General features: G+C 45.1%; 1 protein-coding gene across 1 annotated transcript in view; it reads right to left on the bottom strand.

Moving 5' to 3' along the window:
- Positions 1-2334: 2334 nt before the first annotated feature.
- The window catches only part of LOC134202474 (zinc finger protein 54-like), a 37089-nt gene continuing 23045 nt past the window's right edge, over positions 2335-16378 (bottom strand). The window contains exons 2-5 of the mRNA XM_062677463.1: positions 3809-4010; positions 3489-3733; positions 3021-3222; positions 2335-2955 (exon numbers count right to left, since the gene is read on the bottom strand). Of these exons, the coding sequence (XP_062533447.1) occupies positions 2370-2955; positions 3021-3222; positions 3489-3733; positions 3809-4010 (1235 nt within the window). The 3' untranslated portion in view covers positions 2335-2369. The remainder of the gene's footprint in view (positions 2956-3020; positions 3223-3488; positions 3734-3808; positions 4011-16378) is intronic.

Raw genomic sequence — 16378 nt, 5'->3', positions numbered from 1 at the left:
GGTACGAGACGGCGTGGAGCGCAGCGAGCGAGATGGGCAGACCAGGTGCAAAACGACTTGGCGAGCGTGGGGCATATCCGAGGATGGAGAGATGCGGCCTCGAACCGTGTATTGTGGCGTCAAATTGTTGATTCAGTGTTATCTGTTTAGATGTAAACTAAATAAATGAAATGAAATACAAGCGGTAGCTGTTAATAGCTCGGCGGTATGGTGCGCTGTTTTACAAAAAACCCATGCTGGGTTCGAATACAGATTTTTAAGTGAAGGTTTTCACAATTCCGTTGGTTTAGTAGTATCATGCGTTATGAAACATTTGGGACTTGTTGAACATTACTCTGTGAGACAGCAATGGTCAAGTTTAGGTGTAAAGAAAGGGGCAGGACTTAGAGATACTCATTTTATACAAAAATATATATGAATTAATACATTAGTAAATTAAAGTAGCCACTTGAATGTGTACTCGAAATAAGAGAGTTTTATAGAGTGGAAAGAGAACAGAATTTTTCCAAGAGAATTTCAAAGGGGGTCAAAGTATGGAAGTCCAATATTAAGGCTAAATTAGCTTTTTTTGTGTGTCTTTATTAAGGAGATAAAGACACAAAAAAAAGCTAATTCAGCCTTAATATTATTATATTAATATTAATTAGCTAATTTATGACAAGAAATTAAATAACTATTGTAAAAATTTGGAATAAAACGGAAGTAGTTTCGGAATTTATGGATTTTTCAAATAAGCTGATTAAGCATTTTGTGCAAAAGAACTTTAGGGAGCATCCATAAAGAATGCAAAGTTGAGTAATGAATGGAAGCTAAAAATTGAGGATATTTACGAAGTTGAAATTAAAACCACATAGTCTGAACAGATAAATGTGGGATGAGGAAAATGATTACGTTATTTAAGGATTTTCAGACCTTTCGTGGGGTCCAAAGTCCAGTCTGATGCAATTCATGAAATCATTATGAAATTCAGAACTTGGATTGACTATAAATACCGTGCGCTTTTCCAAGCTCAGCAGCACCTTTATTGGAATTCGGCGCTTTCTAGGTTTCCCTAGCCGGCCTACCGAACACTCCAATTGAATCAGGGTTGTCCCTTAGGCACCTCGACAATCGTGACTAGTGCACGAATCGAGATCTAAGTTTAAATTAATTAACTTCTTGAAAAAGATAAAAGTGAACAGTTAAATAGTCCGTCGCGGTAAAAATCGAAAATCGGTGTTAGAGTCTCAGAATAAGTATCGATAAACAAAAAGTGTTAATACGTAGCTCTGGGAAAGACATTGTCATACGGGAAATAGTGTAAAAGTTTGTAAGAAGGAAAATGTTCGAGTTTATAATTATACGAAAGGTGTTAATTGTAATAATTGTAATAAATAAGTGCTAAAATGTAAAAGAAGTTTATAATTGTACAAACAAGTGATACATAAATAATAAAGTTTTATTCTAACCGTAATTGAGTGTTTGAACTAAAAACCCGAAAAACCAGTGCCGCGCCGTCGGCTTAGAACGCTTCATACTTCATTTGTGCGTGAACAATACATCGTAAAAAAGAAGTTCGCTTCACTTCTTTCAAGGGGCTCGGAAGCCTCCTTTCAAGAGGCTCGGAAGCCTCCTTTCAAGAGGCTCGGAAGCCTCCTTTCAAGAGGCTCGGAAGCCTCCTTTCAAGAGGCTCGGAAGCCTCCTTTCAAGAGGCTCGGAAGCCTCCTTTCAAGAGGCTCGAAGCCTCCTTTCAAGAGGCTCGGAAGCCTCCTTTCAAGAGGCTCGGAAGCCTCCTTTCAAGAGGCTCAGAAGCCTCCTTTCAAGAGGCTCGGAAGCCTCCTTTCAAGAGGCTCAGAAGCCTCCTTTCAAGAGGCGCAGGAGCCTCCTTTCAGGAGGCCGGCGAGCCTCCTTTCAAGAGGCTCGGAAGCCTCCTTTCAAGAGGCTCGGAAGCCTCCTTTCAAGAGGCTCGGAAGCCTCCTTTCAAGAGGCTCGGAAGCCTCCTTTCAAGAGGCTCGGAAGCCTCCTTTCAAGAGGCTCGGAAGCCTCCTTTCAAGAGGCTCGGAAGCCTCCTTTCAAGAGGCTCGGAAGCCTCCTGCTTGGCTACTATCTGCTCGAAAATAAATTCCATAATTCGGAACTTTAGACAAAACGTATCTTACATACCTGTTGTGTTAGGCTAAACCCAATTTTCGCATTGGCAGACGAACATTCGCCGCGTCGTCCTGCCTAGTGGCATCCTTTTCGGTAAGATCGTTAACCCAAAGCCCCCTTCTCACTGGTTTTCTGTACAAATTGTACTAATGATATAAAAAGGGCAGTCACATTTATAATAAATAACGATACAGACACATGGAATTACATTTTGAACAATTCAGGAATTGTTCGTGAGTCTATTTCTTGTCTTCAGAATGCCAATAGGTTTGATGTTGCACTAAACCTTGCTGGTCCGAAAAAGCGATGTTGCATATTTTGCACGTGGCCTCTGGACTGCTGGAGGAAGGCAGCGGAACCGTTATATCGTGCACCTTCTTCATATGCTCGTGATAGGCCAGGTCGGTTGGAAACGTTCGATCGCAGATAATGCATTCGTTGAGTGACATTTTTTTCTCCTGTGCGGGTGTGCTACTGCGACCAGAGGCTGTTGTAGCATTCTCCACATCCTGTGACTTACTCGTCGAATGCTTATCATATTGGGGTTTGATGAGCGCGTCAGTGTTTGCACTTGTTTCTCCGCCGATTTCACGATCTTTGAGGTCGCTATGGCTTGATATGTGCTTCTGATATAGCAACTTGTTCACAAATGATCTGGGGCAGATTTTGCATTTCCATCGTAGTTTGTCGGGTGTCTTCTTGTGCCCTTCCATGTGTTTTAGCAACAGAGTCTTGGGGATGTCACGATGACAGATTTCGCAACAAACATCTCCATCGCCATGGGTATTTTGCAGATGATCTTTGAAATGCGCTTTGAACGAAAAACTGAAACGATAAAAATGATTTCATTTTTGTAAATAGTGTTTATTAAAATTATTTTATGAACGTACTTGGCATCACAAAGCTTGCATTTGTATAGCTCGTTATCTTTGTTCTCGTGTCCCTTCATGTGCCGCTTCAACGATATTTCGTGTTTGAAAGGCCGGTCGCAACGTCTACAGTAGACTGGCTTTAGTTTTTCCGTTAGGTTTAGCACGTGTATATACAAAAGATGTTTTTGCAAAAACTCACGGCCACAGCAGAGCACGCCGGCTGTAGAGAGAATTGCAAACATGAGATTGAATCGGTTATCAATGATTGTTGGGATAAAGTCTGCCCTCAATAGAAACGCTTATAAATATTTAAAAAAGAAAAGATTGATTTTCTTGATTTAAAAAAAAACAACCAGTCGATATATGTAAAACATGTGTTTAGTGGGTTCAATGAATTTAAAAATTGAATGTAAATGATAGGGACGTTTTGTTTTATCACGAGAAAGGCTAGGAGATGATAATGACTTCATGGTTATATACACCTACCTTTCATGCCATGTTCCGGCATGTGCTTTTTCAAACGACTAAATGAAGCACAATTCTTCTGGCAAATGGAACACGTGTACGACATGTGGGTCCGGATAACTGCATCATGATCTCTCATTCCTGTTGTTGATAGACCGTTGCTGTTTCCAGGTTTCGAACTCCAAATTGACGATTCTGTTCGTTGATTATTCGCCTTGCATAGAACGCTTTCCATATGCTTTTTATATCCAGTTTTTAATGCGAAGCTGGAATGATAACAATGCACAATTTGAGAGTAGATTTAGGAAGATTGATAGACAGCGTTCAATTTCATTTCCCACCTAAGTCCGCAGCGATTACATTTGAATCGTTCTTTGTCCTTGTTATGATGTGACTTCATATGCCTTTCCAGTCCTGGGACATCTGCAAAAGGTTGGTGGCAGCGATCACAGCGGACCTCCTTTTGCTTCCCCGTTACGCAGAGCACATGCCATAACAAATATCTTTTTTGATAATACCGCTTTCCACAGCAGGGCACACTGGCTGCGGAGAAAATCGACAAAAAGAAAGATAAATTATCGATGAATAACTAACTAGCTATTTGACTATAGTATATGACTGTATGAAATGTTCACGAAAATGGCCGTTTTTTTTTTGGTGAAGGTATTTAAGTCTGAACAATGTTGGCCTTTAGTTCAGAATATAGCAAGATTGGGAATGTATATCTGGCTTGTATTAAGTATGGGACAGTGTTCACGTTTATTACAGGAAAGAGTAGTGCCCGTGAGAGTACAATCGGTAAAGTTAGTGGAATAATTTTGAAACCCTTAGAATTTAACTTAATGAAAATGTTGCGGGTAAAAAAAGTTATATAGCATTAGTGATGGTAGTGTGATTGGAAGGAAGGATAAATCTTGGAAAGATGAAAAAAAAACATTTCTCGCATGATTTTTAAAACGTCGAATGTCCGAAAGAGAGGCTCTCTTTGTTCACTTTCTTTTTCGATTACTACAAAGCCATGCTAACATTTACATCGGATTTTTTGCACAGATCTGAAGAAAATAGTTTTGCCTAGCGTGCTGGGGTAAAAATATTGCAGCAAAAACTAGATACAACGTTTTCATAAATCATACTAGATTTGGTTCAATTAGAAGATATCACATTCCCTCCTCTCGGACAGGTTATATTAGTGCTGTCCAATGACCAGCTCGAAGTAGCTCGAAGTTGTTCCCGTCCTGCTCGTTCTTTTTTGTCAACAAATGGGCATGAGCAGGACAGGGAGAAACTTCGAGCTACTTCAAGCTCTCATTGGACAGCATTATTGATGCGATGGTTGGGCTTAAACCATTTAAGCACTGAGATAGCAACCAAAGACATATCATGTCGTGATGGTATCACATGTTGACTATTTTTGTTTGGTGTCGCGTCACATATCTGGCATTTACATTGATTTTATGCGTGTTTTTTTGCCTTTCTCGTACAACTAAGTTGTACCGAAAGGCTATCATTTCACTCCGAGAACGAACTGGTTATAGAAGCCTCTAAGACCCATAGTATTATATACCAATCGACTCAGCTCAACGAGCAGAGCACATGTTTGTCTGTCCGTGTGTATGTATGTGTGTGTGTATGTGTGTACACAAAAGCTATAAAAAACATTAGACAACTTTTCGTAAAGAAATCCTTGACCGATTTTCTCGCAACAAGTTTCATTCGACAGGGGACAAAGCCTTGTTGATCACTATTGAATTTTATAACGATCGGTCATTGCGTTTGAAAGTTATGAAGAAAATGGTACGTCGGACCACATAAACCCCATATAAGGTTGGTGTCTTAACTAAATGCGAGAAAGGCATCACCAACGCTAGGTGGATTAATCTGGGTTTTTTTCTTCCTAAACAATGGAGGGGGAATCTGCTCAACAGACATCCTGGGTTGACCAAGAAGTGCGGAGTTAGGGGCCACCTCCAATGAGGGAGGCAGGACTGCATCCCCGACCCGCTAAACCGTTTCCATTGCCGCCAAGCCCATCGTCCCTTCGGTACAACCAGAAAGTAATGCTTCAAAGGGGGGCCAGTGCATAACGCACCCTCGAGGTTAGCTGCGTGTCCTTGCAGCATCGAACATCGTGACTCGCTTTTTTAGAAGAACACCATGGTATCGTGCCAGCGCATTGCCGGCTTTCCAGGTGGCCTTACCACGCCCTTTGTCCTCGGAAGGTGGGCAGGGTCGACTTCGCGCCTGCTTCCCTCTGCACGACTGGTATCAAGAATGATTTTGCCGCGTGCACCCCAAATTGACCTCTCTGCGATAGGGCCTATTCGCCAGCACATAGAGGGACATGCCGACGCGGTACCTACGCCTGCCCCAGCCTTGACGAGGACCCCTTTCCGTCCTCGGGCTCGGAACCCGCCCGGTTGACCGACGCCGCGAAAGCGACGATACCATGTTGTTCTTCACGCGACCACTTGTTCGATAAAAAGATCGAATTCGACCACAGGGCACCGGTATGACCCATGAAGCCGACTCTGAACCCTTGGACCACCTCTCATTTGCGCCTGAACTAGCCATTCCTAGAGTCCACGCGCCACCTTTTGTGTAGCTCCGAGACGATTTAGACGAAAGCCGATAAAATGGCGTTCTAGCCAACTTCATCTTTACACATACTCCGGACTAGGTTGTCCGGGGTAGTGTCCAGACCACATGTGGCAAGCATGTGGTCACGCATTGTGCGAAAACGCGGGCACACGAACAACACGTGTTCCGCCGTTTCCTCTAAACCAACGCACACCGGACACTCGGGCGAGTGTCCGAACCGGTGTAGGTACTGTCTGAAGCAACCATGGCCTGTAAGGACCTGGGTCAGGTGGAAAGTGATTTCCCCATGGCGCCTCTTGACCCACGTACCTATCTCCGGTATCAACCTATGTGTCCATCTACCCTTAGTGGAACTGTCCCACGCACGCTGCCATTTGACCATTGAGGCCAACCTGACAGTCCTACGGATGCCTCTCGTGCCGCGCATTTCAAAGCACTCTATGTCTTCACCGATAACGAAGTGAAAAGGCATCATACCGGTGATGACGCAGAGTGCATCGTGCGACACGGTACGGTACGCGCTCGCAACTCTTAGGCACATGAGCCTATACGTACTTTCTAACTTCGTTATGTAGCAGTTAATACGCAGGGCCGTGCCCCAAGCTGGCCCCCATACCTCAGTATGGACAGAGCAACGCTAGCCAGAAGCTTGCGCTTGCTGGCATAAACCGCAGAGCTATTTGACATCATCCGGGACAATGCCACTATAGCTGTGGAGGCACGCTTGCAGGCGTAATTGACGTGGCTACCAAAGGTGAGCTTATCGTCGATCATTACCCCCAAGAGTTTGATGGAGCGTTCAGAGGTGATCGTGCAGTTGCCTGCCGTTATCACCGCTTGCTGCTCCGACTTTCGGTTGTTAGCAACAACCACCTCAGTCTTGTGGTGAGCCAGTTCTAACTTCCTGGAACTCATCCACTCCTCCACAATTGCGATCGAGTGGGCTGCAGTCAACTCCACCTCTTCGATCGATTCGCCGTAGACCTCCAGCGTAATATCGTCAGCGAAGCCGACGATTACCACGCCCACCGGGAACTTCAACCTCAAGACACCGTCGTACATGACGTTCCATAACACCGGACCCAGTATGGAACCTTGCGGAACCCCTGAGGTTATGTCAACGCACTTCCGACCCGCTTCCGTGTCGTATACCAGTACTCGATTCTGGAAGTAGCTTCCGAGAATCTTGTACAGGTACTCGGGAAGCGCATCTGCAATAGCTGCCCAACTGGCACTATTGAAAACATTCCTCACGTCGAAAGTCACTACTGCGAACTCCCCTCCTCTTACGCTGGATAGCTATCTCCGCGGATTTGGTAACCGACAAGATAGCGTCTACGGTCGACTTACCCTTTCGGAAGCCAAACTGGTTACTCGATAGACCATCCGCACCCTCCGTGCGTATCAACAACCTGTTGAGGATGATCTTCTCGAGCACCTTCCCCGCCGTATCAAGCAGGCATATTGGTCTATATGCTGACGGATCCCCCGGTGGTTTTCCCGCCTTTGGCAATAGGACCAAGCTCTGCCTTTTCCATGCTTCAGGGAAGACTCCCTCGTCCAGGCATCTCTGCATGACAGATCTGAACATCTCCGCCTTACCTACACTAAGGGACTGTGCAATCCCCGCAAGTTCCGCCACAGTTACTCTTCCCTCGCGGCCACCCTGGCTCCTGGCAGCTCCACGAAGGGAGGCCAGGGACTTGGGTCGTGACGTAGGAAGAGCCCCGCGATGATCCTCTCCAGCATATCTAGAGACCGCTCTGTAGGGGCCATCGCCCCACGTGTCTTGGCCATTACGACCCTATAGGCGTCACCTCATGGATTCGCGTTGGCACTTTGACACAGGCCTTCGAAGCAGGCTTTTTGGCTTGATCCAATATCAGTCTTCAGAGCGGCTCTAGCAGGCACGAACGCCACCCGTCGTTCAACACGCTCCTCTTCTGTGCGTGCTCGCTGCAGCCGCCTCCTTGCTCGTAGGCAGGCGCGGCGCAGGTTCGCAATTGCTTGAGTCCACCAGTAAGCCGGTGGTCTCCCATTCCTAGGGTGGACTTTCCTAGGCATGGTGGCATCGCATGCACGCGAGAGTACTGTTACCAGCTGCTCGCCGCTCAGACCGAGAGTATTGTGTTCGCGGCGGAGCGCTTCCTTAAACACCTCGTCGTCGTCGTCTTAAACACCTCTGATGTCTTCCACATACGAGGACTAGGCCTCGCCCCTTCTTCCGTCCGCTGAATGCTGGTCGTATAGTCGATACTGTAGCGAACCGCCAGGTGGTCGCTGTGAGTGTAGCCATCATCTACCCTCCAGTTCGAACTACTCGTTTGGCCAGGGCTCCAGAACGTAACGTCGATAATCGACTCGGCACCGTTCCAGCTGTAGGTACTTTTGGTACCGACATTAGCCAAGTCCACATCCAACATGGCCAGTGATTCCAGCAGGATCTGCCCCCGTTGATTCGTGGATCGGCTTCCCCATTCCACGGCCCAAGCGTTGAAGTCCCCCGCTATCACCATCGGCCTACGCCCCATCAAGTTAGCCGTCAAACAATCTAGCATTCGACCGAACTGCTCGATCGACCGTCGAGGAAGCGCATAGCAGCTGCAGAAGAAGACCCCGTTGATTTTGGCAATGACGAAGCCCTCGTGTGTCGAAGACACCAACTCTTGGACTGGGTATTTCCCCGTTGTTCATATCGCCGCCATTTTAGACCCATCGGTGACCCAATTACCGTTCCTGGCGGGTACCCGGTAAGGATCTGCTATGATGGCGATATCCGTCCCCCATTCAGTAACTGTCTGACACAGCAGTTGCTGGGCTGCATCACAGTGGTTCAGGTTTAGCTGCGTTACCTGCACTGTGATTTTGCAGCACGCTTAAACGCCGGGCACTTCAAACCGCCAATGGGGTGCTTGATGTTCGCAGCTTTGCTGGAACAGATCAAACAGTTGGGAGGGTTCGTGCAGCATTGTGCCTTATGTCCCTCCAATCCGCAGCGTCGACAGAGCTTGCTTCTGTCAGGGCCTTTGCAGTCCCATTGCTTGTGCCCCGGTTCCAGGCACTTGAAGCAAACTTCGGGTTGCTCATATATGCCCACAGGGCATACCGACCACCCCACCTTGACGCTCCCTAACTTGACTACCTTGGAGGCGTCCGCTGCAGGTAGCCGAACCAATGCTACCTGTGTCCCTGCCGGACCTTTCCGTAGCCGAACGGTTGCGGTGGACGCCTCCACTTCGCACTGTCGCCGCTGTGCCGTGACGAGCTCTTCGACTTCGGTGATCTCGTCCAGGTCTTTAACCCTTAGATTCACCTCCGTCGTGAGGTGAGGACCGTCTCGCCTAGGACTTCCTCCGCCAACTTCTTGTAGGCGGCGCCCTTGATTTTATGCGTGTGCATGTGATCCAACGGACATTGTGTCTTGGAGCCTTGAATGGTAATGCGGTCAGGCAGAGGCTGTTGTAACGGTAGTCGATAACGGGTTCTAGGAGGAGGGACGCCATTCATTGAATAAACGATTCACTTCGCGGAAACGTGTCTAGTCGTTTTTATTGTTCGATCTCAACTAAAAAAACTTGACAGAGCACGGGGACTACTTATAGCTTTCGCAAGGTATATTTATAAACAAAGGTAAAGAAAACTAACGTAACTTATGACAGCTCTTCCCCCTAACAAATGAAATTCAAATTCAATCAGGGTGTCGACTCAAATTTGAAAATAAAATTCCCTGACTTTCCAGACCATTCCTCGAAAAATTCCAGGTATGAAAAATATTCCTAGAAGCGCATGAAAATCTCTGCATGTATAAACCCTTGAAGTCCATTATGAGTTCCTGAGCTAATGGAAGCCTAATCACCTCTAGAAACAGAACATTGAGGATTTGGAGAATATCGTAGGCAATTCTGTTCGTTCATAAAGATTCAAGTTAATGCGTAGAACTCCTGAATTTTTTTCATAATTCACATCTTTCCAAAATTGGCTCCAATTAACCCGTTTCGGTCTGACCTAGAAATCAAAATTGAAATAACCCGTGTAGGCTCATTTCTCGTCCGATTGCCATGAAATTTTCAGGGAAGAAGCGTCATCATGTCTATTTTTTGGTACATGACTTGATTTGACCATGGTGCCAATCCGGCCGGATTTATAACGGGGGGGGGTCCTGGGTCAGATGCAGTCAAAAACGGGTAATTTTTTTAAAACCATTGATAAATGAACGAAAGTGACCAGAATGCTGATGCAAACGTAGTCAATCATCATTGACCAGCATCAGAAGTTAGTTTTGATACATTTGAATCACCAGGACATGGTTCCGGATGTTCCGGGAACCTGGTTCCCTGGGGTATCCCTGGGGTGGTGGACATTTTTCAAGTGAACACAACCCAGTCTTGCGACATATCAAACTTCATGGTTTTGGAAGAGAATCCTAATAGATGAGTTTTTGGGAGGTTTTGGACACATTGGCCACATCCGGAAGTGTTCCCGGGATCCTAGTTCCCTCAAGGAAGTGGACAAATTTCGATTAGCACCGAAACCCATCTTGCGACATATCAAACTCCAAGATTTTGAAATACAAGCTCAATAGATGAGTTTTTGAGATGTTTTGGACACAGTGGCCACGTTCGGAAGTGTTCCCGGGAGCCTGGTTCCCTCAAGGAAGTGGACAAATTTCGATTAGCACCGAAACCCATCTTGCGACATATCAAACTCCATGATTTAGAAAGAAACGCACAACACATGATTTTTTGAGAGGTTTTGGACACATTGGCCTCGTCCGTAAGTGTTCCCGAGAGCCTGGGTAGCGGACAAATTTTGATTAGCACCGAAACCCAATTTGCGACATATCAAACTCCATGATGTTGAAAGACAAGCTCAATAGATGAGTTTTTGAGAGGTTTTGGACACAGTGGCCACGTTCGGGGAAGTGTTCCCGGGAGCCTGGTTCCCTCAGGGAAGTGGACAAATTTCGATTAGCACCGAAACCCATCTTGCGACATATCAAACTCCATGATTTTGAAAGAAACGCAGAATACATGATTTTTTGAGAGGTTTGGGACACATTGGCCTCATTCGTAAGCGTTCCCAAGAGCCTGGTTCCCTCAGGGAAGCGGACAAATTTCGAATAGCACCGAAACCCATCTTGCGACATATCAAATTCCATGATTTTGAAAGACAAGCTCAATAGATGAGTTTTTGAGAGGTTTTGGACACATTGGCCACATCCGGAAGTGTTCCCGGGATCCTGGTTCCCTCAAGGAAGTGGACAAATTTCGATTAGCACCAAAACCCATCTTGCGACATATCAAACTCCATGATTTTGAAATACAAGCTCAAGAGATGAGTTTTTGAGTGGTTTTGAACACATTGGCCACGTTCGGAAGTGTTCCCGGGAGCCTGGTTCCCTCAGGGAAGCGGACAAATTTTGATTAGCACCGAAACCCATTTTGCGGCATATCAAACTCCATGATTTTGAAAGACAAGCTCAATAGATGAGTTTTTTAGAGGTTTTGGACACATTTACCACATCCGGAAGTGTTTCCGGGAGCCTGATTCCCTCAGGGGACCGGACAAACTTCGAATAGCATCGAAACCCATTTTGGGGCATGTCCAACTCCATGATTTTGAAAGACAAGCACAATACATGAATTTTTGAGAGATTTTGGACACACTGGCCACGTCCGGGAGTGTTCCCGGGAGCCTGGTTCTCTCAGCGAAGCGGTCAAATTTCGATTGGCTCCAAAACCCATCTTACGACATATCAAACTTCATTATTTTGCTTGACATTCAAAATCATGAAGTTTGTTACGTCACAAGATGAGTTTCGGTACTAATCTAAATTTGTTTACTTCCTTGAGGGAACCAGGTTCCCAAAAACACTTCCGGTCGTGGTCAATGTGTCCAAAATCTCAAAAAAAAAAATTCATGTATTCAATTTGTCTTTCAAAATCATGGAGTTTTATATGTCGCAAGATATGTTTCGGTGCTAATCGAAATTTGTCCGCTTCCCTGCGGGAACCAGGCTCCCGGGAACACTTCCGGACATGGCCAATGTGTCCAAAACCTCTCAGAAACTCATTTATTGAGCTTGTCTTTCAAAGTCATGGAGTTTGGCATACCGCAAGATGGGTTCCAGCGCTAATCGGAATTTGTTCGCTTCCCTGAAACCAGGCTCCCGGGAACACTTCCGGAAGTGGCCAATGTGTCCAAAATCTCTCAAAAACCCATCTATTGAGCTTGTCTTTCAAAACCATGGAGTTTGATGTGTCGCAAGATGGGTTTCGGTGCTTATCGAAATTTGTTAGCTTCCCTGAGGGAACCAGGCTCTCGGGAACACTTACGGACGAGGCCAATGTGTCCAAAATTTCTAAAAATTTATATATTTTGCTTGACTTTTAAAATCATGGAGTTTGACATGCCGCAAGATTTCGGTGCTAATCGAACTTTGTTCGGTCCCCTGAAGAAATCAGGCGCCCAAAAACACTTGCGGACGTGGCCAATGTGCTCAAAACCTCTCAAAATTTCATCTATTGAGCTTGTTTTTCAAAATCATGAAGTTTGATGGGTCGCAAGATGGGTTTCGGTGCTAATCAAAATTTGTCCGCTTCCCTGAGGGAACCAGGCTCCCGGGAACACTTCCGAACGTGGCCAATGTGTCCAAAGCCTCTCAAAAACTCATCTATTTAGCTTGTCTTTCAAAATCTTGGAGTTTGAAATGTCGCAAGATGGGTTTTGGTGCTAATCGAAATTTGTCCACTTCCCTGAGGGAACCAGGCTCTCAGGAACACTTACGGACGAGGCCAATGTGTCCAAAACCTCTCAAAAACTCATCTATTGAGCTTGTATTTCAAAATCTTGGAGTTTGATATGTCGCAAGATGGGTTTCGGTGCTAATCGAAATTTGTCCACTTCCCTGAGGGAACCAGGCTCCCGGGAACACTTCCGAACGTTCGCGGGAGCCTGGTTCCCGCAGGGAAGCGGACAAATTTCGATTAGCACGGAAACATATCTTGCGACATATAAAACTCCATGATTTTGAAAGACAAATTGAACACATGAATTTTTTTTTTAGATTTTGGACACATTGACCACGACCGAAAGTGTTCTTGGGAACCTGGTTCCCTCAAGGAAGTAAACAAATTTAGATTAGTACCGAAACTCATCTTGTGACGTAACAAAATTCATGATTTTGAATGTCAAGCAAAATAATGAAGTTTGAAATGTCGCAAGATGGGTTTTGGTGCTAATCGAAATTTGTCCACTTCCCTGAGGGAACCAGGCTCCCAGGAACACTTACGGACGTGGCCAGTGTGTCCAAAATCTCTCAAAAATTCATGTATTGTGCTTGTCTTTCAAAATCATGGAGTTGGACATGCCCCAAAATGGGTTTCGATGCTATTCGAAGTTTGTCCGGTCCCCTGAGGGAATCAGGCTCCCGGGAACACTTCCGGATGTGGTAAATGTGTTCAAAACCTCTAAAAAACTCATCTATTGAGCTTGTCTTTCAAAATCATGGAGTTTGATATGCCGCAAAATGGGTTTCGGTGCTAATCGAAATTTGTCCACTGCCTTGAGGGAACCAGGATCCCGGGAACACTTCCGGATGTGGCCAATGTGTCCAAAACCTCCCAAAAACTCATCTATTAGGATTCTCTTCCAAAACCATGGAGTTTGATATGTCGCAAGACTGGGTTTTGTTCGCTTGAAAAGTGTCCACCACCCCAGGGATACCCCAGGGAACCAGGTTCCCGGAACATCCGGAACCATGTCCTGGTGATTCAAATGTATCAAAACTAACTTCTGATGCTGGTCAATGATGATTGACCACGTTTGCATCAGCATTCTGGTCACTTTCGTTCATTTATCAATGGTTTTAAAAAAATGACCCGTTTTTGACTGCATCTGACCCAGGACCCCCCCATAATAAATCCGGTCGGATTGGCACCATGGTCAAATCAAGTCATGTACCAAAAAATAGACATGATGACGCTTCTTCCCTGAAAATTTCATGGCAATCGGACGAAAAATGAGCCTACACGGGTTATTTCAATTTTGATTTTTAGGTCAGACCGAAACGGGTTAAGGTGGTTATACAACAAAGCCACAAATCGGTCATCTTGGAAACCACGTGCTTTTTCTAGTGAATTTTTAAGAGCACGAATTAAGAAAACCACAACGCCCATGGGGATGAAACAACCGTAGATCGTTTGCTTGATTATGCTAAACAATCGACTTTAATTTCAGCTTTGTACGAAAACTGTTACGCTAGATTTGAACTTTTAATAATAGGAAGAGGAAACCGTGTGGTGAATTTAAAATTCCCGACATGGCTTGATTGTATAATCACCTTAATGAGATAAGTTTTCTAGTGCCTTCATCCACCATTGGGAATTCTCACGGACTCCCTGGTGTCGTAATAGACCTTCAATACTACTGACGGACTTCTTTCAATCGTTTTCATTATCTTTCTAGACATTTGTGTGAAATCTTGTATCTTTTGGCACGACTTTTGAACTCTTTCCAAACCATCGTGGAAGCTTTTAGAAATCCTTCTAATGCCGTTAAAACATCTTACGGATTAGGTGAACATCGAGAAACCTCCATGGCTTACAAGTATACTTACAAAGTAAGTACCTATTCTCATTCACTCTCTGTGGAGTTTATGGACTTCTAAAAATAGTTAAGGACTGCTTGCAATCTTCCAGATAATCATGAATGCAATCCCTACAAGCTCACATAAATCTTTACAGCACTTATTAGTAAGCCTAGCAAAATATTCTAAGCACTGCAATACTTTGGAAGGTCCCCTCACCTGCCTCAAACACAGGGCCGGGACGGCTGATGATCGTAGGCTGGATGGGCTCGACTGTGATGAGCGGATAGGGACCTTCCACAAGGCTGGGGGCAAGTGTGCGTCCCGGTGTCCGATCGAGAGGATATTCAGATGAGAGAGACGTCGCTGCGCGTAGGCTGGAAAATGGAGGCTTTTTGGAGGATGGACCGAACGTATTGAGAGCGTACTTGCCTGATAATCGCTGTTGGAAGGTCCCCTCACCTGCCTCAAACACAGGGCCGGGACGGGCCAGGAATAGATAGGAAATTGTTGACGTGATACTCGCTTTGATAGAAGCCGACGAGTCATCTGCACTTCCACGAGAAATCACTGGGATGTTGGATATATGGGGTAGGGAGTGTGGCAGGGTTCGTTTTGGTAAACGGTCTGCCGTGTATAGCGTGTAGTTTGATTTAAAACAAAAACAATCGAACGAACGCTAATTATTTTAATTATCGACCGCACTACACAACTGGATGCGAACTAAATTTTCACTTTCTGATTAACTTACTCACCCGCACAAAGCAGAACAAAATTTCGATGACCAGCCGATCGTTTTGCTTTCCGCACAAAGCAAAACTAAATTTCGACGACCGGCCGATCGCTCTGCTTACTGGAGAATCACCGCTATCCGAAATACGAGAAAACATGCACTGACCGATTGCGATATATTTGCACTCTGTGAAACATGGCTTTCTTCTGAAGATGAAATCAACTTCCACGATTTTAACATTATTCGCCAAGATCGGAATGATCATTATGGTGGCGTTCTTTTGGGAATCAAAAAATGTCACACTTTCTACAGAATTCCCATTCCGACTATTAATGGTTTAGAAATCGTCACTTGCCAAGTAAATGTAAAGAATAAAGACCTTTGCATAGCTTCAGTGTATATTCACTTAATCGTCGGCATCTTTGGAGCGCAGTCTCTCTTTTATCATCCCCAGTTTTAATTCTGGGTGATATGAATGCACATGGTATTGCATGGGGCGAAACTAGAGACGATAACAGAGCGCCTATTTTCTATGATTTGTGCGACGATTTCAACTTGAATATTTTGAACACAGGCGAAGTAACTCGAATAGGACCTCAAGGTCAGGAAAGTCGAATAGATCTGTCTTTATGCTCTAATTCACTATCATTAGATTGCACGTGGAAGGTAATCCAAGATCCCCATGGTAGTGACCACATGCCGATAGTCACCACAATCAAAAGCGGCTATTAACAATCAGTGCCAGTTAATGTTCCTTTCGACCTCACAAAAAACATTGACTGGCAAATATTTGCATCGGCGGTAAAAATTGGTATTGAATCAACTGATATTCTTCCTCCACTGGATGAGTATCGATTCCTTACCGAATTGATTCATAAAAGCGCACTCGAAGCTCAGAAACGACGCGTTCCAAGTACATCTGTCATAAGAAGACCAGCCACTCCTGGATGGGATGATGAATGTACTAAGTTGTATTCCGAGAAATCTGATGCC

Source organism: Armigeres subalbatus, unplaced genomic scaffold (genome assembly GCF_024139115.2).
Source record: "Armigeres subalbatus isolate Guangzhou_Male unplaced genomic scaffold, GZ_Asu_2 Contig1234, whole genome shotgun sequence".
In the NCBI taxonomy this organism is placed as follows: Eukaryota; Metazoa; Arthropoda; class Insecta; order Diptera; family Culicidae; genus Armigeres; species Armigeres subalbatus.
Note: the sequence above shows the minus strand (reverse complement) of the source record. Positions and strands in the feature narration are given on the sequence as shown.